Source organism: Phaenicophaeus curvirostris, chromosome 1, assembly GCF_032191515.1.
Source record: "Phaenicophaeus curvirostris isolate KB17595 chromosome 1, BPBGC_Pcur_1.0, whole genome shotgun sequence".
NCBI classification, from domain to species: domain Eukaryota; kingdom Metazoa; phylum Chordata; class Aves; order Cuculiformes; family Cuculidae; genus Phaenicophaeus; species Phaenicophaeus curvirostris.
This window is the reverse complement of record NC_091392.1, coordinates 20769302-20796502: the sequence shown is the minus strand read 5'-3', so window position 1 is coordinate 20796502 and position 27201 is coordinate 20769302. Positions and strand designations below refer to the sequence as shown.

At 36.5% G+C, this 27201-nt stretch overlaps 1 protein-coding gene across 5 annotated transcripts in view; it reads left to right on the top strand.

Moving 5' to 3' along the window:
• The window catches only part of IL17REL (interleukin 17 receptor E like), a 47284-nt gene extending 20428 nt beyond the window's left edge, over window positions 1-26856 (top strand). Inside the window, exons 3-17 of one of the 5 annotated variants that reach the window (XM_069850053.1) lie at window positions 3987-4136; window positions 4915-5024; window positions 6711-6825; window positions 8727-8771; window positions 9623-9762; window positions 9920-9991; window positions 12206-12260; window positions 15495-15658; window positions 17956-18003; window positions 18638-18695; window positions 19028-19173; window positions 21601-21660; window positions 22693-22750; window positions 25140-25194; window positions 26158-26856. In XM_069850053.1, coding sequence (XP_069706154.1) covers window positions 3987-4136; window positions 4915-5024; window positions 6711-6825; window positions 8727-8771; window positions 9623-9762; window positions 9920-9991; window positions 12206-12260; window positions 15495-15658; window positions 17956-18003; window positions 18638-18695; window positions 19028-19173; window positions 21601-21660; window positions 22693-22750; window positions 25140-25194; window positions 26158-26185 — 1304 coding nt within the window. In that variant the 3' untranslated portion in view covers window positions 26186-26856. Of the gene's footprint in view, window positions 1-279; window positions 311-3986; window positions 4137-4914; window positions 5025-6710; window positions 6826-8726; window positions 8772-9622; window positions 9763-9919; window positions 9992-12205; window positions 12261-15494; window positions 15659-17955; window positions 18004-18637; window positions 18696-19027; window positions 19174-21600; window positions 21661-22692; window positions 22751-25139 lie in introns of those variants that run through there. The other 4 variants (XM_069850045.1, XM_069850060.1, XM_069850037.1 and 1 more) reach the window with 4 other exon arrangements.
• The last annotated feature ends 345 nt before the right edge of the window (window positions 26857-27201 follow it).

Below are 27201 nucleotides of genomic sequence, written 5' to 3'. Positions count from 1 at the left end.
AGACAGCTTTGACTCTGCCTTCTCCCTTCTGCTTTTCTAGACTATTCGGTGGTACATAAGGACTACTCTAGTTTTTCAAATTCACTGTAATATATCCAGACAGCGATATCAAAATATAAATGATTTTTAAAAAGTCCTAAATTCTCAGAAAATATTTTTGGCCTGGTGTATTACCATGTTGTCCATTATCCTTGAAAGCCTGAAATAATTTTGAACGCACAACTATGAAACTTTTCCAATTTACAGCACATTGATATCTATTGTGAAAGAGAAGCTCTCAGCCTGAAATTTAATCAATTTCATAATTAGTGTAAGTACTTCTAAGGAGCGAATTTTGCTATTTATTAACCGAAGTGCACCATGTAGTTATCTTAGGAGAGCGTAACTGGTTTGCTTATGAAGTTTGTAGAATCATCCTGATGAACAGATGCAGCAGATACTGTGGTAAATCATATGCAAATAGGCTTGAAATGCAACTGTAATTTGTACTCGTGGAATGATGCTCCACTGAAGCAATTTTAGTGTGGGTTAAAAATGCTCATAGATTTAGCACGAAGTAGTTCAGATTCTCACAATTATTGTAGAGAAGAAATATCAGACAAAAAACCAGTTAAGATTTTCTTTTGAATGTTGGCTTGTGTGTGGTATTAATGTGTTTTATCTTCCATTTTTTTTTGCTGTTCTCCAATTTAATCTTCTTGCCTGGGGCTTCAAATTATCCATCTAATAATTTCTATTGCGTATTCATTGCTCAGCTCTGGCTTCTATTATCCAAGTGTATGTAAGATGTGTTTTCTTGTAATGACAATTCAGGGTTGATTGCTGCATCATCAGATAAGAAAATAATCTGCTGTGGTTAAGCTGATGGCAAAAACACAAGGAAAGTGTCTCCATGCCTTGGCCTCTTTATGCCAGGGCTTATATGTGTCCATAATTAAGGAATCTTTTATTACAGCAACAATCCCTCTCTCATGTAGGGCTAATTACAGTTATAATTCATAAATATAAAATCTAGGCAAGATCTACTCAGCAGTTTGTTTGTGTATCAAGGTATATCTTTATGTCTTCTGGAGTGTACATCAAACTACTTGTGAGAAAGGGAAAAGGGTGTGTGTTCCATTTAAGTAATTATTAATGAGTTTTGCAGCATCTTTTGCAATTGTTAAAATATGTCATAAAATTAATGGAAAAAAAATCCAAAATAGAAGAGTAATTTCATTTTATCCAGTGTATTACTTATTTGTTCTCTGCTTGAAGTTAGAAACTGAAATCAAGGAAGATAGGATCCCTGCTTATGCACAGACTGTGTTTGTGCATCTGCCTAATACGGATCCAATGACAGTAATGACCAAAGTATGACTCAGGTTTCTCCTGAGACAGTCTCAAGCCCGTGACATCTGATAGTACCATACCTCAGGCAGTAATAACTAAGGACTCAATTCAATTAAGTTATTACAATCTCTCCTAAAAATAAGTAGGGTCAAATGAAACAGCCAAATTCACCCAAAGAGAATACTTTCTAAAGAACTGTCAGCTTTGACAATGTGTGTGCATATATGTGTATATATATACACACACACATTGCTCTTCCTTTAAACCATTTCTACAGAGACATGGGAAGAGGTAAGATTAGGGCTGGATCAAAGAAGTAACACCAGCAACCAAGGAATTAGGCAGAAACAGTTGCAGCTGGATACCATTCGGTATCCTCAGCTGCATATGATATGATGCCATCAAGAAAAGATATGTTTGAGCAAAGAGACAGAGCTAAAACTAATAATGACTTATCAAGTTATTAGTAATAACTATCAGGTAGTTCTGCAATATAACAACCTCCCAACTAAGTGTGGGTGGATTGATTGGATGCTGTACATTAACTCTCTATCCTGAGATACTTTCAGGATTATTACAACACCTGCTCTTGGAACACAGAATATAGCATTCACACGTAGCTACTGTGCACTGTTCTCCTTACGGCTGCCTCATCTCTGTAGGAGCATGTTTACAAATTCTTCAGAATTCAATGTATACGTTGCTCTTAAAGCCTAAATTGTATATTTTGAATGATCTGTGTTTTTTTCTTGGTTTGCACAAATTGTCTTCTCTCATTGTCAATATTACCTTAGATAATTGAGAGTTGACTCTACGGTTAGTTGAGGCAGTGTCCTTGTTTTTCCATTCTTTTTCTCTTGGTTCATATCACCATATCCTGTTGCCTCCAAAAGATGCTTGATATCACAAAATCAGGATAATGGAGTGGAGATTCAAGTGTGAAGTGTATCCCTTTTCTGATTTTTGATATGTATCACACAGGGCTTATTTCTCCTGATACCAAGAGTGAGGGCAGCTTAAGGGCTGACAGATTCAAGCCAAGATTATCACATTTATGTCAGCCTGTCTTCATGTCCTGCATGTATCTGTATCAAATCCGTGACAATGGCCTTCAGCTCAACACTGTGAAAGTGAGGATCTCATAATATGAAAAGAGGTCCTGTACGGGTTAATACGCTTTCAGTCTTTAAATTTAGAGCAATTTCCTTCATTGGAGGGATAAGCAAGGATAAGCTTTGCCCTTCATCCTTCACATCCTACCTTTCCTCTGTGAGAACTATGACTGTGTCTTCCATGTGAGTCAACAGGCATCTGTGCTTGACAGCAATTCTTTCCTAGACATTGATGGATGCATCTTTTCCTGATGATTTGGATTATCCTGTATTTTAAGGCAACCACAATATGTTGGCACTGCTGTTTCATACTGTGCTCTTTGCCATTCTGTAATGGTAGAACTCACCCTAGGCCTATATTCAGCAGTGTGACTAGTAAGAATCAAGTGCTTCTTTTGTTCTTCCAGCCTCTGCCCAGGTGGAGGAAAGTGTGCTGTGAAATACTTTGTTTTACTTGGGTGCCCTTTAAGTTTCATGCTATGTACCAAAGTGAGAAGGATAAGAAATGTTTGAAAGAAATTTCTATGATGTACTTACAGCTAAAATGAGGTGTCCTGCATTGTATACCACAAATCCAAGGGACAAAATCCAATTCCCTGGTTATTTGTTCTGACAGTCTTTCTAATTCTTTAATTTTTTTTTGAGACTACAAAGAATATATATGAGATAGAGGAGCTGAAGGAAAGCATTGGGGATTCAATCCATTGTACTAATATAATTTCATAAATAAATAATTGATTTCTCTGCAGGGCAGTCTGAGAAATAGAAAGAGATGAAGTACGGCTAACTGATGAGATCTGGTGCCTTAAGGCTGTTTTCCTCTTTTACATTAGCTTAGAGGACTAGGCTGTGCAAATTCGTATCCTAAGGCTTTGGGATGACTAAATTTGCAGAAGAAAATAAGATGAGACATAGTAGTTGTCTTCTGTGCCTACTGTTTGTACCTTGAAGAAAGGCTGGGTAGTATTTATTCTACTCTTGCTGTTCTGGTCTAAAGGAAAAGAAATTCTGTAGGTGTGAGGGATTTTTTCCAGAACTAGGCATGCAATGGTGCCCTCTTGTGTGAAAATGGTATTTTAACAGCAGTTGAGACCATCAGCAGTCCTAAAATTAAAATACTACCTATGAGATTTCTTACAATATACAGGTAATGTTTTTGATAAAAAAGTTTAAATAAACTATTATTCTAGCCATAATCTAGATCTTACTTAAAACCACTATTAGTTTAGGTGTGCTCTGCTAGCCTTAACTGTGAGAATTGTGATCCTTTGTTCTGTGGGTTAATATTTCCCTAAGCCAGGAAATTTATTATCAACCCCCACCTGTAATGTAGTTCTTTCCAACCCCCCCGGATTGCTAATGAAGCCAAATAGCTATGTCAGTTGCATGAAAGTCTTGGGTAAAGTACGGGCTTTGTTGAAGTCAATGGTGACTTCCCTACTGATTTCGGTAGAGCTGTAGCTTCACCTTTGGGGGTTCTTCTCCCCCCTCAAATATCCTGTGTGGAATGAGATGTCTCTGTCTTTGTATTTGCATTTTCAGGTAGTATATTTAACAGTTTCTGCCACGATGCTCCTGCTTCTTTATCCTCTATGGTACTGAAAAGCATGAAGATCTCAACAGTGATGAAATGTATCCAAGGAAGTCCATGCTCTCTATATTTGAACATTAAAGGAACTTTGAGTCTGGATGGTAGGAAGTAGATTTGCTAATGAATCATTTCTGTTTGCTTTTTGTTTAGAGCTGTTCAGCCATGTTTTGTTCTATATTGCAATATTTGTATCCAAGCTGTTTTTATGTAAATATATCAGAAAGATTTTTTTTTGAAAACTTTTCACTACAAAACATGATAAAGCCCCAGCTCTGGTCAATGGAATGAAAAGTGAGATAATGAATTAAAGAGAAATTAATTTTAACTTCCAACATAATATACTTAACTTTTCCTCTATGAGTGCCCCAAGCATACTGCTTCCTTTTCTTTCTCGCTTTGACACGCGTGCATACACATACACACACAAACATTCTGTCTGCCCTGGTAACTCAGACATGAATGTCTGCCCCAACAGAAGGAGAAAGTTTATGTGTCTGAAGGTGCATTTCTGCACTAAAATAAAATGAAAGTTCTCAAACTTCTTGAGCATAATTATTTTTTATTAACATCCTGCCGTATGCTTACCATGTTATGATTTAGATATTTCCTATTGTGCCTCACTCAGAGTTAATAGGTTTATTTTTAAATTTGCATAAGAATTTTCATGATTAAAGCTTTCATTTATAGCAGTCAGTATTAAATCCTTGCTCCAGCTGCTAAGTGCATACTATATATATTGCCCATTTTTTAATAGAGATAAAATACATGTGCCTTTCACTTAGAAGGAAAAAATTTGCTACATTATATTTTAAATTGTATTTTGTTTTTCTTAAAAATACTTAAGTTATATTTTTTCAATTTATTCCTAACTCATTTCAGAAAATATACGTGGCCTGGAAATATGTTCTCTTTCACTGGACACACAGCAATGTCAATGCACAAATGTGAGATTTGCTAGGAAAAAAAGCAAGATGCTTAATGGAAAGAAGGTAGATCCTTTTTTCTTGGGTTGTTTTTTATTTAAATGTTTATGAGCTTTTAGAAAAAAAAATCTATTTTGTATCCCTCTTATTTTCTTCTCTTATTGACTTTGTGGAAAATTGCAATGAAATGTGTGCTTCAGTATTGTCAAATGAAACTCCCCAACAGTTTTTTACTGTGAGGGTGATGAGGAACTAGAACAGGTTGCCCAAAGAAGTTGTGGAAGCCCCATCGCTGGAGGTGCTCAAGGCCAGGCCTGATGAGTGTTTGAGCGACATGATCTAGTGGAAGGTGTCCCTTCTCAGGAAGTTGGAACAAGATGATATTTAAGGCCCCTTTCAATCCAAACCATTCTTTAATTCTATGAACAAAACATCCCTTTATAACCTATACATTCAGTTCTTCACCATTTTCATACTTTTCCCATACCTTTTGCAATAGGAGCTGACTCTTCAAAGCCTAATTTTCATATCAACCTTACTAGCTTTCTTTTTGTAGCCACCAAAGTGTGGGGAAGCTTTTGTAACTACAACTGCTAATAAACACAATGCCACAGGGATTTTAAGTGCATACACATGAGTTATTTAAATGCAACCGTGTCAATGGTATTTACACATCTAGAAGACAGCCAAGTGCCTAAACAGTTATACACATCTGTCCTAAACTCATGTTAATAATTGCAACAGCAGAGTACATTTTTTTATTAAACTAAACCCAGAAGTATTTGTTATTAAAATTTGCAGCTGGAGAAAAAAACCCACCAAAATCCTTGACCAACTGTTTAAAAGAGATGAATTTTTGCTTTCGGTTACTGGTGGATAACTGTTATTAATACCATACAAAATGTGTTACTTCATATGCTTTGTAAATAACTATATTGATTGCACATGTGAAACAAAGCTCTTCCAAACTGCAATTGCAGTTTATGCTCTGTATGATTTGATGTTCAAACATCCCTGTAGGGAGCGCAAGGCCAGCAATGAACCATTGGTAGCTTTCAGAGTAAGCCAAGACTCAACAAACATATTTAATGAAATTTTCTTTGTTTCAGTTCAGTGGCTAGAATGCTGACATAAGGTGTCTTTTACCCTACAAATGCCTCAAACCAAATAGGAGTATATCCAACATGAATACCTGTAAGGAATTTAATAGCTACGGTTATCAGTGAGGGAATGACCTCAGCTTTTGTCTCCTAAATTACTTTCTCTCTCATAAACTGTTACTGGAATGAATAAATTTGCTGAAGTATCCATTAAATGTTTAAACAGACATGTTTTCCTATTCTGTAAGAGTTTGTGCTTGTAAAATGCCTACAAACTGGGACTTTTGGTAGTATGAATGACCTTTCGGTAGAATGAATGAATTGCTCTTGAAGTTAAATATGCTTCAGGTTAGTGTGTTTCTATGCTTTTAGAATTATTTGATAGCTTGTAGATATTTGGATTTGTGGAAGTGAAAAAGATAGCAACATCCTGGATTAGAAGTAATGACAGTCTCTGAAACCCTTTCAGTAAGTGATATCTGCTTTATATTCTTAATGCTACGATATCTGAGATGGCTTCATGTTCCATATAAATACAAATACAAATATAAATATAAATATAAATTTATCTAAACAAAGAATATTACAACCAGTGTTTTTCATGTATTCTGGAAGTCATGTACAAACTTGATTTTATGAATGTTTTGAACAGGTACAGGTACAATTCAATTGCATTGAAGTCAATGTAGCACAACATATCTACGTGACCATGAAAACAGTACCAAATTACTGCGAAGTCAAGCTGAGTCAGGAATACTATGTTGAAGGTAGGAAAACACCTTAAACCAGATGGTTTTCATTAAGCATCTTTTCAAAGGTAAAGACCAAAAACTCCCAAATGCAAAGCCAAATCACATTCTGGGATACGCTGATCTAACCAATGGCAGATCACGTGTGCCAGGACCAGTCTTATTCTATGTTTTGATGATTTATTTTTGTGCATGTCTGACTTGCATATGGAAAAAATCTAAAAGCACGTGGAAAACTGAACTGCACTACGCATTTGTCCTAGTTTGCCTTCTTGTTATTGGTACATAGTCTTTCTCTGCCTGCAGGTCTCTCTGTGCTCTCTGTGCACAAGATGGAGCCTCTGTTTCTCTTCATAGTTAGGCCAAAGGTGGTTTCAGAGATTGAGGAAAGCTTAATAAGAAACTGTAAAGAAATATCATTTTCATTTCCTTAACTAGATGGTCTATTGCCTGTTACCATATCACTGGATGAGATAGCATTTTTCCATCTTTTTGGAGTAAAGTCCCTACCAAATACATATAAAAATACATTCGGCACTGTGTTCAAGCCAAGATAAGGTGTGCCGGTGGAGACAAGTGCACCAAATTGGGATGCAAAAACCAAAACGAGATTCCTTGTTCAGTCCAGGGCCTGGGGTTGTCCCACATTCCCATTTCCAGAGCCTGTGAGTGGGTGGCTCTTGTCCTTGCCCCTTGGTAAACCATCATCCTTTGCACACAGAATCAGACGTTGTGTCTGTTTCATTTCTTTATGGAGATAAAGCCTTTTTGTATTTAAAAAGCTTATTCTTTTCTTGTAGAATTGAGTTCACTATTGAACTAGATAGGTACTTTGTGAATAAAGAGGGGGGATAATAGGAGAGGGAAATAAGATTTTAAGCCTTGTTTTAAGACACTTTACAAGAGTGAGTAAACAAATGAAAATAGTAGCTGATTTAGTCTTCTTAAATGAAGGTTTAAGTTTTGAGGATAAAAATATTGGGTATTAGTTTTGATAGTGTTGCCTAGCCTCTAACTCTGGTAAGCTCCCTGGAGCTTAATAGGGTTTTCCTTTATAAGTTGGAATAGCAAAACCACACAGTTGTTTATAATAGTGGAATAAGCCTGGTAAACAACAGGGGTAGTTTTCAAGTAAAGAGTATCTATTATTATTATTACTACTACTGCTGCTGCTGCTGCTGCTGCTGCTGCTGCTGCTGCTGCTGCTGCTGCTGCTACTGCTACTGCTACCGCTTAAATTATTGCTAGGTACTAGGTAAAGAAATGCAGTATTATATCCTAAGTGAGTTAGCTCCTCAACGACAAAGCTGGTGACGGGGCTGGAGAACAAGTCTTATGAGGAGCGGCTGAGAGAGCTGGGGTTGTTTAGCCTGGAGAAGAGGAGGCTGAGGGGAGACCTCATTGCTCTCTACAACTACCTGAAAGGAGGTTGTAGAGAGGAGGGTGCTGGCCTCTTCTCCCAAGTGACAGGGGACAGGACAAGAGGGAATGGCCTCAAGCTGCACCAGGGGAGGTTTGTGCTTGACATCAAGAAAAAAAATTTCACAGAAAGGGTCATTGGGCACTGGAACAGGCTGCCCAGGGAGGTGGTTGAGTCACCTTCCCTGGAGGTGTTTAAGGGATGGGTGAACGAGGTGCTGAGGGGCATGGTTCGGTGGTTGATAGGAATGGTTGGACTTGATGATTCTGTGGGTCTTTTCCAACCTAGTGATTCTGTAGTTCAAGACAAGTTTCAATATAATCTATGTATGTGGTCAGAGTACTTTTCTATTTTGCTGTTTATCTAAAAGTTAATGTAAATTGCCTTTATAAGGGGATGTAAGAGATATTTTTCCTGTTGGGAAGCTATTGGATAATTTGACAGTTTATTTACACAGTTAGATAAATCATGCAGCGCTGAAGAAAACTCTGTTTTACAGATTGCAGGAACAGTGATGTGGGAAAATATATTCCAGCTTGTTCAGGTGAGCTGATCTTCTATATAAGTCAAAGCTGTGAGATATTTCTGGTTACCTATACAATGATATGTTTTCATAGCTGAATAAGCAGGGAAGTAAATGATGATTTACAATTGGCATAATTTATAATTACCACATAGTTGGTAGTTAATATCTTGGAAAATGTGTTTCTTTCTGTTGACTTAGAAATGTTAGATAGCAGATAAAGATATTGACAACCTATTTAATACTTAAACTTTTGGAAATATGTTTGTACCCTTTTCATGCGTCAGATTGCTAGTTTTATAGTTTGTCTATAGACAGACCTCAAAAAGAGATTGAAATTAATTCACCAATCTGCTATCCTGATTTTGGCATACCTGAGAGTATAAAAATAATAAAAGATCCCTCCAAACACCCTTCCCCTCCCTCCCCAGTGTATGTGTTTAACATAGTTGCACATATTTTCTGTCTAGTGAATTTGCAACCTTGGGTTAATGAGCTTTTATAGCAGTATTAGTGTGTATATTTATAGCATTTGTATATGAACTGCATGAGATTTCAAGTACTAAGGACGAGGTATAACTGGAAGGTATCCTGGCCTCTCAGGATTGCCAGTGCTAATTTAAAACTGAATAATATTGAAACTTATCCTCATCAAAATTATTTTGTCTAATAAAGTAAGGATACCTTTAGGGATGTTGGGATATAAAAATAATTAATTCAAACATCCAGGGTAAGAACCTATAGACATTGAATTTCATCTCCATCAAATTATGAAATAAGTTCTATATCTTTTATAGAAATAACAAATTCAGAAATAATGAAGTAATAAAGAAACAGATGTGATAATTTCATGCTTCAATTTTCTTTTTCAGCTGGGGAGATTGATTATAATGTAGACAGGGCGAGGAAAATTATATCAGTGAATGTATCCAACTTTCTTCAAGATCAAGATTATTATATTCGTCTGTGCCACAAATGGTTTACCTGTGAAGATGCAGGCGCATTTGCTGTCGTGAGTTAAAACTCAAAGCAGTTTTTTGCACTGTTGGGGGGTGACTCACAGGTGGAAATGCGCATCTAATTAATAGTTATGGGAAATGGCCTTCTTTATTTATCTTTATTAGATGTTATTTACTGTCTTGGATTCATAACCATCTTTTTCATTTCAGATAAAAGGGAAGGAATCGTTAAAATCAGTGTCTCTGAAATATTCTCAGCTACTCCCTTGCCTTTGCATTGAGGTAATACAGTCTGGAACTTAGTATATAGTTATGTTTCTGATTAAATAAATTCTATCTGGGATTTCTTCTAAGAAAGGAGGAAAAAATCAGTAGAAAAAGGCTATAGAACTAAGTTTTTGACTAAGGTTTTTCTGACCTTATGATTATGAAAATGTTTAAGAGATTTTTTAGGAAACACTAATTAAAACATGGAGATAAGAAGAAAATGGGATGCAATTTACATTAATTTTTGGGAAGTATTGTGTAAGATTAATTTGACTTTTTTATATAAGCAATGAAAATACAGGAAATTTAATCTGCATTTCAGCATAGCATTTGATACAATATTGCATGGGAAACTAAAAGCGGAATTGAGGAAGCTGGGAGTGAGAAGAAGATTTTTATGGTAGATAATATCTAGCTAGAGGGCTAACTTGACTCCTGTTGAATAGGGCTGTGCTAGTAGGAAGGTTATTTAAGGACTGCACTTAGAATAGTTCTTAAGTAAATGTTTTCATCAATTATATAGGTACAAAAGGTGGGAACATGTTAATGAGATTTGCTAATAGTACAGTTGAGAGGTGTAATCTAAATGGAAGAGGGTGAGGATAATTGGAAGAGAGTAGAGATCTTAATTCATGAAAGAACTAAAGGCGGATGAAGTGTAATGTGTGAAGTGCAGGCTCGTGCACTTGCTTTAAGAAAAAGAAGTCTCGCTCTGATATTCAAGTCCTCATTTAGAGGAAGGAAAGGGAGGAAAAAAGACCTGGGTGTAATTCATTGCAGAATGATTTAACTATCATGCTTGCATGATGTAAACATGACAAAAAGTATAGTAGGCTAGATTATTCCAATTTAATAGGAAAGTATGGGCAAGGCCTTCTCTGAAATGTTGTAGGCAATTCTTGTATCCATAATCAAGAAAGGTTAATTCAAATGGAAGATGTACATAAAAATCTAGAATAGTTGAGGAACTGTCCTATAAGTGAAATTCAAAAAACATGCTTTCATTAGACTGGGAAAACACATGCAAAGATACAATATGTTTGTTGTCTAAATACACTTCAGAAGGGTCACTTATTAGGAAAAAGAACAGAGGTTTTCATGTTAAAGCCACAAGTATGAAGGAGGATAAACTTCATTGCCTGAATATATTCAGGATAGATACAGATTTTTTTTCTGATAATCTGCAAAATGAGATTTTGGAATATCTTTCATGAAAAGGGATAAACAGCCGCCAAACCAATTTAAAATGGTCTTGGTAAGATCTAAAGATGTTATGTGAACTACTTACGTGAACAGTGTATTTTGGGATATGGTTTACCTTGCAGATTAAGATCCCTAAACATAGATGTCCAGATGTAGATGTCTACATTTGAATTAGATGTGCAAACTCTTGCAGTTAATGGAGATCTAGTTAATGCAGTCAGTTACTCCACTGACCAAGTGTAGATGGCTGTTTTGGGATGTGCTGGATAGCAGTGTAGACTCCACCAGCTACATTGGCTAGATCTTCATATGGCTACTGTAATAGTAATTTGGGCATTTTAGTTACACTCAGATTTGTGCTTTGTGGGCATCTAAAATCATATCCCTTACTATGAGAGCTGAACCACAAGGTCTCTTCCAAGCTTAGGGATTTTTTTTTTTTATTCCACTCTGAAAGGTGTGAGGTCACTGGAAAGATATTATTCCCCTCAGCATGTACACAGAGAATGATACAATAAAGTTGCTGAGCAAACAGATAGAAACTGTGAGAAACAGAAACATTTACATGTGAATCTAAATAATTAGGGTGTATTAACTTATATGTACTTATATATACTTACAGACTGGGTTACGTGTTAGGCCTCAGATTTTAAGGATATATCCATCACCTTAAAAAAGGCCAGTAGATTTGATATGATTCTTGAATGTCTTTTGATACCCCTAGAAAGTAATGACACTGTAAGAAACTTAATGTAAATGGAAGACTTTCTAAATGAAACTGGGCTAAATATATCACTCAGAAACAGTAGGAATACAGTGCTAGAAGGTATTATGTGGTCCATTTGCTCCAATAAATAAAATATATATCTAGTGCAAAACATCATTTTAAAACACTACTTCCAAGGCTTTCTAATAAACATATAATCTTTGTCTTTCATGGAATTTTTTTCTGTCACGTTCTACCTGAAATATTAAGAAATTACGTATCTGAGAATATCTATCTAACAGCCACTTTTTGGGTTGTAGGGTTGGCTGGCAGTACCAGATGCAAGGAGGATACAACTTTGCCCCTTTGAAAATGGCAAGTATTGTGTGATTACTCTTTATATGAGTCATTTTCAGCAGCTCCAGTAGTGTGTCGCAATTTTAAATTCACCTAAGTTAAAAACCATACATTGCAAAAGCTCAAGGAAATTGTCATATTGGTTTGTTATACTGTGGACAGAGGAAATATCTTTCAGACTAAACTTTTTACATAGTTTATGCCAATGTAAACACTAAGCAACTTTCCAGTAATTTCCCATGTTTTCTTGAGTCACACGCAAACTAACCAGAAGGAAGAAAAGCCACTGAGTTCAGCTTTGAAATGCTGATATGAGTTGGGCTTCAAGGAGAGATTTGTAAAAGGTGTCCAACACTCAACTTAAAGGAAGCAACAGGGAGCTGAAAATGATGACAATTAACTGCATATGTAGTTTCCATATTTAAAAGGAAATTATTCACAGAAAATGTTCCAGCAAAGACAGAGCCTGGTCTGAGGTGGCAGCTGAAAAAAAAAAGAAAGTAGTCATATAGGTCTTTAGTGAAGGCTTTACCAGGCAGATCGGAAAAAAGCCTAGACTGAAAAAAATGTTTTATTTTCTTAAGTCTAGCACAAGTACAATGATATTTTTCCTCAGACTACGCTAAGAAAGAATTTCAGTATTTGATTTAAAAGAAAAAAACATGAGAGAGAATAAAAACACCAACCCACAAGAGTACATTCAAACTCCATTAAACTGTATAGACATTCACTGCATTCCTTTACATTCTTTGAGTTAAAATGGAAGCCAATTTGTCTTCAGTTAGCTCAGCCTTCATTTTTGATTTATTGTATTGTGGCAGAATGCAGATTCTGTGACACTACCATTCCTTCATAGCAACAGAGTGTACTTCGGCTAAATAAAAAGAGATTTTTATTTCTCTGTTTGTGTAATCATGCACTTATAAGACTTTTCAAGCTCTGTCTAGGTCATGTAGTCAGATCTGGCTTTGAGGTCATCAAAACACAGCCATTGTCAGTATAGTATCCTAACCTCTATTCTTAGTAGCTGTTCATCCTGAGGCTGGGTCTCATGGGGCACAGGTTGTTTTCTTTCAAATTTTCTCTCATCTATACCTTTTTCATGTGTGTGAATGGTTTTGCAAGTGCAGGAAACTGCAGTCATGGATGTCATGATTCCCTCTGTCTGTATCCTCCTCCTTTTCCTTCTCCTCCTACTGCAGCCATTCTCCTCTCTGATGCCACTGACTCCAGCCTGTGGGGTCAGATGAAGCTTTATGAGAGGAAGAGCAGTATGTGCTTTGGCACACTGAAGCTCTTGAATCTTATTTATTTAGGAAGTTCCAATGGACAATTACAATTGAAAACTTAGCTTACAGCTTTGATAAGGAAGTGAGTATAGGAAATAATGTCTTGTAACTACTCTTTTTGATTACTCCACTATCCTTCTTGCAGGAATCTCAAGAAATTTGTCAGACTCTAGTCCCCAGCTATTTAAGGATGTAGGACGTCTGGCTTTTGAACTGAATTATTTTCTCTTTAAGTATTTATGCTAACCTACAGCTCTGTTTTCTGGCATATCTAAAGTAGATTGGTTCCTTTTTTGGCTCATTTATCATTGAAGTAATAAAGTTGGGATTGTAGAGTTAGTTCTGTGATAGGAGGTAATTAACAGTTGTGTATCAGAGTCTCCTCTGTATAATAATCCTTCTGGGTTAATGCAACAAAGAAAAAGAATGTCTATTTGTTACTAAAAATGAAATTAAATGAGACTGAAAATGAATAAGCATCTTTATTATGCCACAAAGGACTAGACCAGAAGGAAACTCAGGTAAGTCAAGCAGCATGCCTGTACACAAACCTGAAAAGTCTTAATTGTACTGCTGTTCTCTTAATTATTAAGATTACACTTACATAATATCTATATTATTAGAGACTCCTATAACATTCAGAATGTAGCTATGAAAGCTGTCAGAACTGTTGAGATCAAGGACTTTGCTGTCAGGTTAAATATTCTCTGAATATTAGCTCTATAGTAAATGCCTATTTATTACAGACAGCATCTTAAAAAAATCAAAATTTCTAGGAGATTTTTTAAAACAGAATAAAAATGTCCATTTCATAGAAAGTTTCAGTATTTTGATGTATACACATTGGGACAGGAAGTTAAGACACTTGGCAGAATTAAAGAATCTGGAAGATTTCTATTATAAAATATCATAAGGTTTTATTTCAGGGCATTTATCAGAGAAGCAATAGGAATTATTGTTATGCTTTATGGGAGCTGAATGTGGGCAGCTGGTGTTTCCACTCTTTATGTAGACTCTGCTTCTTTGCTACATTTTATAGCCATGAGTGGTGTTTATTCACTCATCTTGAACATCCAAATGGCCACATTTTCAACTTTTTGCTTGACAAATAGTTGCAGAAATATATATTTTCTCCCACTTCTGGCTATTATACAAATGTAAGACTTTCCAAGTTACTTCTTGAAGTATGAGCTGAAATATCAGTTAGAATTTCATGCTGGAAAGTCTTTCATCCATGTGCAGCTATATGGAAAAGAAAGTTGGTACAAATTGACTAATTTGACCAATCAAATAAGACAGTACCTATTTTAGATATCACCAAATATATATTGACTAGCTATGAAATTATGGTATGCATAGCATACATAGAAAGAAGATCTACATAAATGCTGTAGAAAAAGTATTTATTGTGAATTACTTGCATGTCTTTGTTTACTATTGGTGTTCTTGATATGCAGCTAAAGGCTTGAATTTATCTTCTTATATACAGGTTGTGTGCATGTAAATCCTACACAAGACACAAAGAGTCTGAATCTCTAACACCATGACCTCTAGTCCCTAATGTATGGATTCATTACAATTTACCATACGCTGCTAACTGATGGCCCTTAGGAACTTAGTTGCGTTACACTCCCCCTGTCAATGATGGGCAAAGAATGCACTTCCAGTGAAGCCTGCTTAAGAGCTGAGTGATCGTCCCTGGTGATGCTCATCTATTACTGTAGCAGGAGACATAAGACAGCTCTTAGATTGAGTACCTCTGGTAGATGCCTGCACTTCAGTGGGATGAATTCAAATTTTACACTGTTACAGTGTGAAAGACTGCAGTTCTGATTGGTGAAAAAGGCAAAAAGATGGAAACCCAATGTTTTTTGTTTTAAGCATGTGTATGGGTACAATATTTATGAACAATTTTGATTCTTTTTTAGACATCTTGAATAATGTTTCCACTCTTTGTGCACAGATACAGAGGCGCTATGGGATAATATTGTTTACAACCCAGCGACACAAACCCTGGCTTGGGAACCAGCCTGTCCCATGCTTGTCATGGTTAACCTATGCAGGTTAATGAAGTCTAATGACCACTGTGAAGATATACAAAATACTTCCAAAAATTCTTCTGAGAAAGTAAGAGCTGTGGAGATTTATTCAGACTGTGAGTTTGAAGGTCATGATAAAAGGCATAATGTGAAGAGCTAGTCTTTGGAATAAGAGCAGTTGTATATATCTCTCTTTTCTGATACGTAAAACTATTCATAATCACAGTCAGTTCTTGTACACTAACCACATGATTTATTCAAAGAGCTTGTGTTGACTGATGGACTGACTCAGTATTAGAAACAAAAAGTGGAGATGACTGTGGTACTAGTAATGTTTGCTAAATTCTTTGGTGTGGATAGGGTCTACTTTTCATTTATAGTAAAGTCGTGATTCGTCTCCTCTGACTTTGTTGTCTAAAAGATACGTGTCCAAGTCTATGCTATTTGTCTCAGTCCCTTTAAAGTAAATAAATGAAACAGACATATTGAGAAGACAACTGTTCTTATCTGAAGATAGGCACGTGAGAAAGTTTGGGACGATTTCTCTCTGAAGATACCTGTTCTGTTCCCTGACTACGACAAAAGTGTGTTGTAGTTAGATCACATTTGGTTATTTAACATTTAGACACCTAAAACGTGAGCAAGATGAATCTTAAATCTTACTGGATACATAATGGCACTCTGGTGGGGCATGATTGTTTTGTACTCCAATGTCTTGAAACTGTGGATGTTGAAATATCAGTTTCTTCAGTTCCTCCTGCACTTATGTTCTGAAGTTGAAAAAGGTTTTCATTGCATGTATCTTGAGCTGCTAAGTGCTTCAATCTGAAGTCTCATGATGCTAAATGCACTGGATTTATGTGGTTGGTTAGAATTCTGTCTTTCATCTTAAAAAGTAGGTTTCAGGCTTTCCTGATTGTGGAGCAAAGCCAGTAAACTTGAGGTAACAACTTAAAAGGCAAATAAAATTACATACAATTTATTAATTTTGAAACTTCATGAGTATTATTCTGATGACATGAAATTCAGGGGGCTGACTCAAGACTTTTTTAATTAGGAACTCCTGGCCAAGTGTTTAGTGATCGTTCAGAATTGCCATTTTATGGGTTTCATAAGCTTTGATCTTATAATAACAAGTATATTTCATTTGATACATGTGATTTGTCCCTGTGGGATTCATTATCTGCTGACAACAAGCACAACTCACTGCTTGCAGGAAAGAAAAGGAAAGAAAAAAAAATAAAAGGAAGAAAAAAAAAGAGGCCTAAAATGAGGCTTGGATGGTACTGGTCATATCTATTACTCAGAACATAATTGAAGATTAGTTTATGACAGATGATGAATATTTCCCTGTATTTATTAATATTCACAAACAGGATGTTTCCCCCCCCTTCTTTGATGCATTCTAAAAGGTTTGGTATTGAATTTGGTCCATTTCCTGTACTGTAACCCTGAAGAACAGAGTGTGCTGGAGATTACTGCAGAGATTCCTCACATAGTGCCATCTCCCCAAGTAAAACCACACAATGCCTCCCACTCTAATATCATGCACATGTGCGGACTTAGGCCCAAAAGCTATGTAACCCTTCTCTCTAATTAGGGTGGGGCTTTCTCTGTCGAAGGCAATGCCATCTCCATATCTGAGTAGACTTTTACAGTACTATCTTCTGTGACCCTATTGTAGGCATACTTGAGGACATCCATTGTGTTCTCCTCAAAAGAGTTACAGAAAAGAGGTGTTTGGTCCTGGTGCCATGTGTTGTGTGTAGGGTCCTTTGTGCACAGTCACTTGAGAATAAGTTTTTATTTAAGTAAGATCACTTACATGGGTAATAATTGTTGATATAAGGCAAGGCTTTTTATGGTGAAGTCCTTGGTGGGTTAAACAGTTGTTAATCAAGAAAATAACACTTTGCAGGTCATTTCAGTAGGTGTCTAAAATTCAGTCTGTGTTTAAGTCTTTCCAAGAACAGGGATATGGAAAATTGAAAAATCTCAGAACTGAACGTGGAACAACATTTTTTGGTGTACATTTAAATGTTCTACTGATTTGTTGATGAATGCTAAGCGGCAAGGGACTCAAACAAGATGACTGTGTAATCAGAATTTTGCACACCTGTCACCATAGAATCAATTAATTTATCTCTAATGGGTCAGACAGACTATGAAGAATGATACACGTTACAGATGAAAAAAAAAGCAAACTATTCAGCAACATAAAGTAGTGGTTGTTTCTATTCTTACTATTTTATGCGATTAAATTCCTAGGATGTTTATAAAATAAACAAACCAGTTCCTTTCTCAGTAGACAAACCACGAAAATTTTGGATAATTTATTTTGTGAAACTAATGAAACCTGCTAATGCTGAGTGGTCTCTTTTCATGCAGGTTAAATATTCTCGTGTGGACACTCACCCTAGGCTTTGCATGAAGGTAAAGGGATTTTTTTGTACATCACCTATTAACTGCCCTCTTTCTGTCAGCTCTAAAAAAAATCATTTGCTAATGTTCTATAGGGCCAATACTTTATTTCATAGCTCTGATGAATGGGAAGTAAGAATGAAATAAATGTGAAAGATTAGATTAAAAGGATATTCTTTGGAAGTGCAGCATCAATGACAGGACACATGTCAGATTGTGTCCTTTGTTTCCTTTGCTTAAGAAAAGCAGGAAAACATGTTTTAGGACAATGCAAACTCTGAAGCATGCACTAAACTTAATGTATAAATTTTTCCATATTTGGTAATACAAAGGATAGGTACACAACATTTACTGGAGTACCTTTTATAATTCTAGTTGAGAAAAGAATGCCACATAAGGTTAGTAAGGGTATATTATTGCTTTCTTTTAGATAACTTTTAAGTCAGTGGAACTACATGTTTCTGTAAAATAGGCATATATATATGAAGAACTAGGGGATCTAATTTTAATCAAAGGTTGGAAGATACCATAGACCAGGAAAGCTGTGAATTCACCTTCTGCAACGTGCTGATCATCTATAGTTGATTCTGTAGCCACAGATTGAAACTGAAAAATCAGTTTTCCTAATAGATTCTTCTGCTTTCAGTTTACAACCAAAAAAGGCTCTTGGGTTAGATGTCCATTTGCTCGTGGAGAATTTCCAGGTAAATATATCTCTTTTACTTAGATAACATTAAATTGTGAAAAATATTTAAATCACTTACTAGCTATGAGCCTTCTCCAGGAAGTGAGATGTATTCATATCACTGTAGCTTGTAAATTATAGCAAAGAGATTGTCAGCTTGCTACTTTTATATCCCCTGTAGATCAAGTGTTTATCAGTATAAAAAGTAACTTATAGGGATCAAAATAATTAATTGCATATCATTTGATGACACTTAACTAGTTAAAAAGGCATCCATTTTAAATATAACGATTTGGAATATAATGTATGGTCCTTGTATACCTAAAAGTAAATCTTCTCCCATAATACCAGGTTGGAAAATGAGAACAGCTGCAGCTGCAGAAGAAATACAAGTTTTCTTCACATCTCAAACCAAGGCACAGTTCTCAGTGCTTGTGTGTAAGGGGACGCAGCTGGCCTTGTGTGAATCTGTTGGGATACGCCATTCCGTCTCTGTGGTTTGTATATATTATTTCTTAAACATTGTAAGACTTGTAAACATATCTAACTGCATTCGTCTATTGTTCTATTTATCACTGTGCAGCTTGAAAGCATTAATAAACCCATATACATATTGGAACAATTACTGGAACATTTTTAAAGCGTGTAGTTCTAATTCTGATCTCACCCTGAAGTGAGAAATAAATAAGGAACTTGGAGTCAAATGAGTCACATATGAAGAAGAGACTATTGAGTGGAACCTTAATATTCTTTTAATACATTTTTTGTGATGTAGTATTTGTGTTATGTATGTGGCAAACGTTAGTGTTAATATTTCATATATGGATCAGTGATACAGCTGACCTGCTAAATCTTGCGTCATGAAATGTAAGACTTGAGGCATAAGTCCATGATGACTTTGAGCCACTCTAAGTCTCTCAGCTGCTAAAAACATACTCAACACACAAAAAAGTTACCATGTGACTGCCTGACTGCTTCTTCCAGCAAAGCTGGGGAGAGAGAGAAAACACTGTGTGAGGGTGAGATTGCTGTTATTGCTGTTAAGCAGCTAGTTATGACATGGGAGCTTCATTCCTCTCTTGCAAATAAGTGTATATCTTACACATTTTCAGTGCAGCACTGTGGCTTGCCCTTGCACTTCAACCCTGCCTGCCACAGTTACTTTGTTATTCTGACCTGTGTTCTACTCAGAAGTACATCTGGAGAGTGGGGTGAAAGAGCAGAAGAGTGGCCATAACATTATTTTTCAAACAGGAGTATATTAGCAGGATAAGTCCTAGGAGCCACTAAGACCATGATGCTGAGAGGCATCCTGCTGGTTCAGTTGCCAGCTCCTCAGTAGTCTTATGTCCACACCTAAATATGTGCTTTTGCAGCCTGCTCCACTGACCAAGCACATGAGATATCATATGATGGGTTTTCAGAAAACTGAGAAATCTGAATGTTGTGATTTCTATGTTTATTGCTGACTGTGCTCATTCACTTCACTCTGCTTGTAGTGATATGTTCTTTAGGAGATGCAAGCATGCTGTAGTTCCTACACCTGTCCTCTTCTTAGGACATCTTCCATCTATACTTTACCACTGTATGCAGGTACATGCTGCAACTGTGATTTTTTTCAAGTACCTCAGGTGCTTTCATTGTGCAGGGTGCACATACCAGGGGGTAGTTGGCAAGCAGGCAGCTATGAATAAGGATTTCTTAGCCTCAAAGAGGTGGACGCTGAAGGCTGAATTTGTTTTCTAATGAATCAGTTTAGATCTTTATTATATCTCTGGTGCTAAGTGTAACAGACCAGCTGTTAAAAGTGGAGTTTCCTAGCTCTGAGCCTTGCTGCTTAAGTTGATGACATGCTTAAACAGAACATAATAACTGATCCTACAGGAGGTCTCAGAGCTGAATAATCATGGGGAAAAGCCTGGGAGAAAACAGCTATCCTTATCACCACAGACCACAGAGGGCTCTGGTGGCCTTATCGAGTCTGTCCTAATGGGGCAAGGTGTCTGGGGAAATACTATATCACTGGCAGTGATGAAGGTACATTTGGCAGAAGAGTTGTCAAACACTATGTTCAGTGAACACTTACAGTGGTATTTCTGGTTTATTTCACATGAAATTCTGTGGAGTTCAGGCTTTCTGGTTTTAAAGGTTCCCCATGTGGATTGCTAAGTGAGAAGGATAACGATGGAGCACCAATTAGTGACAGCTCGGTACTGCACTGTGAGCTTCATGAAGGGCACCGATGCATTTAAAAATTATACTTTCTTCCCTTCAGTAAAAAGCTCTTATGTCCTTTGCTGCTGTGGTAGAATGGGAGCCCACACAGTTTACATACAAATCCTGTCTTAACACTTTTAGTAATACACACAAAGTTTTCATTCTGACTTAGTTCTGTGTTCCCACAAACTAATGTTCATTCTATGCCTAGTAATCGCTGTTCATGGTGCTTGAAAAAGAACATATTCACCTAATTTACACTAAATTATTTTGCCACACTAAAGACAGTAGCATAGGATTCATAGCTGTAAGTAGAGTAACTAACACTATTTTGAGGACAAACCATAAAAAATCAAATGTTAAGTGTCAGAACAGTCATTTAGGACAATTTTACCCTAAGGCTGCACTTGTCCTCAGCGTACAATGTGATGGTTAATCCAGAAGAACTGTAAAGAATAGATCATTCTTTTAACTCATGTACGCCAGGGAAAAGAAGTTAAGATGCTCAGTGACTGTCATGGTGTGGGCAGCCATGGCAGGGAGGGCGTTCTGCCTTATGATACTTTGTAAAATGCAGAAGCATTAACCCTCTTCCTGTGCTGCCCAAATTGCCCTTGGCAAAACTACACCAGCTGCTTATGGTCACGGAGATAGTATGTGAAATAATAGGTTTTTTTTTTTCTTTCTTTTTTTTTCCTTTTCATTAGGGAGATTCTGTATCAATTGCTACGTCACAGGAAATGTGTGGATCAACAATTTGCATTCAGGTAATCGTCTTGAATTTACCGGGTGCTTTGTACTAATGAAGCAAATCATCAGAGCCAGAATAAAAAAACAACCAAGAAACAAAATCCAGCAGGCACTTTCCCAGCTTCATCCTCCCAGAAAAGTCTGATTACTGGAGATGGCAAATAGCATTACTTATAGCTTGTTGTGCTGCCACCGCCTTTTGTTGAGATGACATTAATTAACAGAGAAGATGCTCTTTATGACTTTGCTCCTTTTTCAGAGAAAGGGATATCTGTAGTTGAATCTGTAATTGTTAATATTGTCTTTGTATGTTTCTCTATAATAAAAAGTTCCAAAATATGAAAAGATCCAAGTAAATCATAGATAATTTTTCAAAAATTGACATTAGCTGGAAAAGGTGAAGCATATAGCAAACAGTATCGTAAATGCATAGTGTGCTAGAATTAGCAGTAGTGAAAGTAGAGCTGAGCAAATTATTTCTGACGTTTTGCACACTATTTCTGTAGTTGAACTTGAGTAAGACAACATTAATAGAAAATGAGTATGAAGCTAATAGGTTTTATTCTCTCTAGAATTAACGTTCTCAGCAGGCACTGTTGCAGCAGAGACTGACAGCCAGATCTGGGAGGCTCCAGCTGGAAGGCCCTTGTCAACTTCACTTTCTACTGCTAGGAAGAAAGTGGTAACATGAAAGTGAGATTGGCAAAAGCCTTCTGGGTAATAAGTTATTCTGCTTTCCCTAGTGAAAAATCAGATATGCTGGTAAAATCGATGTTTTCCTGCATAAATAGTTTATTTCATTTTGCAAATAAGACGTTATCTGTCAGAATACAGTATTCCACAAATAAAGCCTAGTTATTTTTTTCATACAGAAACCTAAAAGTGATTGCAACTCACAAAATATACATGAGACCATCAGTATCCATATGCATTTATTTAAAAACAGAGTCACTTGAGTAAACCAATGAAGCCATGTAATGTTGTCAACACAAATGTTTAGTAACAATTCTGATGAAAGGGGGATAAGACTCAATTCTTTCTTTTAAAAGGGCTGGAGAACAGATGTAGATTATTCAGTTCCGCTGCAGATCTGTGATATCCACTGTGGTAAGTGTGAATGATAGTAAAAGAAGAATTAGGTCTTGACTGTATAGAAAAGAGCATCTCAGGTGAACTGTTCTTTTCATTAGAAAACTGATGTCTGCATGTGAGCTAGATATACTCGGCTTCTGCAATAGACAATGGACTAACATACCTCAACTAGCTTTTAATTAGCTTCTGCAAGAACAACTTGTGTGGCTGGCTGTTTTCTCTGCTTCCTGCGTGAATGTTCCATTCTGTGCCATGTTCTGCATGCCACGTCTATATTTACCTTGCTGTTTGTACATGAGGTAACTGGTTAAAAGCAGTACTTGGCAGGTAAGCACATGGTGCTGTCATTGGAGGGGTTGCAGCACAGCTCTCTACTCTTAGTTCCTCACCCGTGCAAATGGGACTTCCCTCCACTGCAGAAGAACGGTGAGGATATTATTATAGTTTGAGGTACACTCAAATATGCTCATGGAATCAGAGTATTCCAAAATCTCCAAGCCCTGAGAGTAAGATGTTGTAGAAGTAAATGAGGTCAGAATGAGATGAGGCTGTGGGGTTTATGGTGAAGAGCACAGGAGTGGATTATCTGTTTAGAACTAAAAATCTAGAAGAAGTCAAGCTAAGAGAAGGCTCAATCCAAGCATTAGCAAAAACATCTTCCCAAACAAACAACCTCCCTTCCCAGTTCATTGTAAATATAGTGATTATTACAACAGATTTTCTGTTAACTTGTCAGTTAAATACAGCTTCAGATTTGGAAGCCTGATAGAAAGGAAGGGGCTTGCATTTATAGTCTAAATGTAGTTCTCTCTGCAAGCACTTGCATAATGCTAGTTCAGGTTTCTTCTCTGCTTAAAAACAACTAACATGCCCACTCAGGGTGAATCAATTAAATAATCAGTGTTGTGATTCATGTAGTCTGGATCCATTTTCCTTATTCATATTTTTCTTCTGACAAATATGAGGGATATGATTAAAGCATGTAAAATAATAAAAGGTTCCAGAGATGGCAATCTGGGAATTCCCCTCTACCTTATAGTAGGAGAGAATGGGTCTGCGTATTGAATGGAAATGGTAGAACACCAAAAACGGACTGAACAACTTTTGGGCACCATATTCAATTTAAATATGGAATTTTTTTGTCACAATTTTTTTGTTCTGATCAAGAATTTGTGGAGTATAAAAAAAAAAAAAGAGAAGCTGTGTGTATATCCAGAAAATCAGGACTGTTAAGTGATTACTGTGTTTGATGTATAGAGGATGTTAACCTCTGACTTTATATTTTTGGGATAGTGGGGTCCACCATAGTGGGTGAATAATTCCATCTTTGTTAGTTGACAAGGAAGGGGTTCCCGAAAACTCTCTCTTGGGAAGATAGTACAAGTCAGTATCAGAAATGGGACACCGAACTAGATGGGTTGAAGTTATTACTGTAATTCCTGTGTTCTCAATGACTCACCAGGAGTCATCAACTGCTTGTCATGTGTAAGATATTTAATGTAACAGTAGTAGAATTACTACTAAGGACTTTTGTATTCTTAAATGATTATTTTCTATAACAAAGATATTTTCTTAAGCACTAGCTTTTTAAAATCAGGAGATGATGAAAGTTTCTTAAAGGTAATGTCGCCAAGTGTGGTAAATGTTATACTGGGATGCTATTGAGTTTGAACCCAAGATGTTAAGAAAAACAATCCACATAAGGATGAAGGGAGTATTAAACCTAAGATTTGTCTATAATTTGTGAAAATTTGGATCCTGCAAGATGCCAAAGTAAATAAGAAGCAATCTTATAATACCATAGTGAGATCAGTGTAAATATTACCTGCAGAGACCTTTGTAAGCAGAAATCTACGTAAAGCATCACTCTTAAAGATATCAAGCAGTGTCAATGTGTCCAAAGGAGCCATAATGTTATTAACATGTATTTTGTTATTCAAACCCAAGATTCCAGCGATGACAGTATCTACTATAAAAAAAAAGAAAAATCAGTGTAGCTGACCATCATGAAGGCTACTATTTTTCCAGCTGCAAGAAGAATTTTCTGGCACGTAGAATGCATCCTACTGCAATGCACTGCATTTTTCTATCAATACCTGTGCTTTCTGATTGGAATGGCTTAGCCTTACTTGCTTTTCAGAGGACAGAAATGGGAAAATATATTTTTTAATAGCATTGACTTAGAGGAAAAACTTTGGGTTCTTTTTAAATGTTATGTTTCCTTTTGCTACTTTTCTGGATCGCATTTAATGTAACCAAACATTTTGAGATATTATTTCACCTGTTAAAAAAGAAACTTACCTATTCTGAATGAAACAATTACCCAAATCAGTTAATGTGAGAATATTTATGTGAATCATAATGAGAAAAAAATGGCAACCTACATTTGAATTTGTTTCTTCAGGTTTTCATGGTCAGACATATGGTGATGGAAATCCAGCAAAGGCCATGACACACAGGTATTCATCCAATGTACAGTTTAAAACATCTTTGAGAGTTGATGGAGTCATTAATCCTGAAAACACATCATTGACCTCTCTAAAGAACAGAAGCAATGTCTGAGTGAATTTTATACTAGCCAGATGGAATATCAGGTTCCTACCTCTTCCCTTTCCTTGTCGCCACTGAACACATCTATTGCTCTGTGCTCTCTCTGTTCTTGCACTCTCTCTCTCTTGAACTACAGTGCAGACTGGCACCAGAGGCAGCCTTTCTGCTGAAACGAGAGGACAAAGGGAGACAACCACTGGACCTAAGAACTTTGTAAAGTACTAGACAACCTTCAAGAGCCATGGAACAATCTCAGATTTACTGAGCATTACATTCACTTTATTAGCACCTGCCACCTGCTTTCTCCCTGACATCTGCAGACAGATCAGTCCCCTCTGTGCTCTCACTCATTAGATAAGTCTGCTCAGCTGTTCCAGGGCTGTTTGCAAAACACCTATTCCTAGGTTGTAGACAAATTAGTAATTAATGCAATCCATGGATGTGTCATTTGGTAGACCTGTAGCTCTTAAAAATGCTCTTCCTTTAAGGGTATCCTTTTGGAGGCAACCTATAATAGTGGGAGCAACTTAGAACTCCAGAGAGAGCAAAAATGCTCTGAAAAGCTCTTGTTCGAAGACAGTTAATAAAGATGCAGCCTTGCAGAAGTTACACATGTTGTATTGTTGAGAAGAAGCTGCCATCTTTGCTTTGAGGCAGTCTTTGGCTCTTACCGTATCAGAAGATACCAATCATAATAAAATATCTTGGTTTTATTCATTTATTTATGAGTGCTGTTTGGACTGTGACTGTCAAGTCTACAAGCTGTAGACAGATGGTTTGTTGTTTAACTTCATATATACGAATGCAATGAACTCTCTCACATGTCAGAGAAAAAAAAGCGCCGATTCTTTCCTCTTCTATTTTTCCTCTAGAATGAAGAGTGTGCACTCCTTGCGCTGAATTTAACAACAGATTTTCAAGGTCCTTCATATCTCCTCAACATCACGTTGTATTTTGGAGTAACTTGCAAATCTTGTCTAACTGGTCATCTCTCATGTTAGAAGTTTCTGCTATTTAGTGTGAGATTATTCTCATGAGCAAAGAATTTAGCAAGTTCAATTTTTTCTAACGTGTCCAAAAGAAGCTGGAGTATGATTCTTCATTTCCCAGTATTTCAAAGCAAAGAATATCTTACATCACTTAGGGTATCAGGTTCACATTTTCCTCCTAACTTAATGTTTTATGTATAATAAATGAGTACTTTCATAGTACCTTGTGTGCCTGTAGAACAATTATTTCAGATTTTCTTATTCTTAACCTTTGTTTTTAAACTGTAAGCAAAAGTTTTTGAGAAATGAAGAATGGAGGAAGTTTTCTCAGCTTTGTTACATTATCCTTTTTTGCAACTTACTTTGTTTTCTGATGGCTTTTTGATGTCACTGTGAAAGACCCTTAAGTATATGTAACAACTGCTTTCTGTGTTTGCATTTGTATTTTACTTGGAGATAACTTTCCTGTTTGTCTGAGGAGGTACATGTCTTTGGTTTGATAACCATTTGAAACTGCCATGTGGCAATCCAGCCTAGAAGGAAACAGTTTAGTGGAAAGAATAAAAGTATTTTTTCCTGTTTTATCAGTATTTATAATCATTTGTTGAGAATAATATTACACACTGTACTGATTATCAAACATTTGGCCCTTATTTCACTGAATACTCTCCTGTCAAACATTCTTAATTCCTGTTGTGTAACAAGGAAAGTCAACAAAAAGATAATTAATAGCAAATCCTGAAACCACGAGGAATTGTTCATGTGGGATCAGGAAAATGGGTGAGGAGAGATGGACTGGAACAAGAAGTTGATCAATAAAATATTTTCCATCTGAGTGTGCTTTTTTTGTTTCAAGACTTTCAGAGAGCAATTTACAGGATAAAATTGTATCTGTGATGTTGAAACACAGGGGTTTTGAGATGTCCT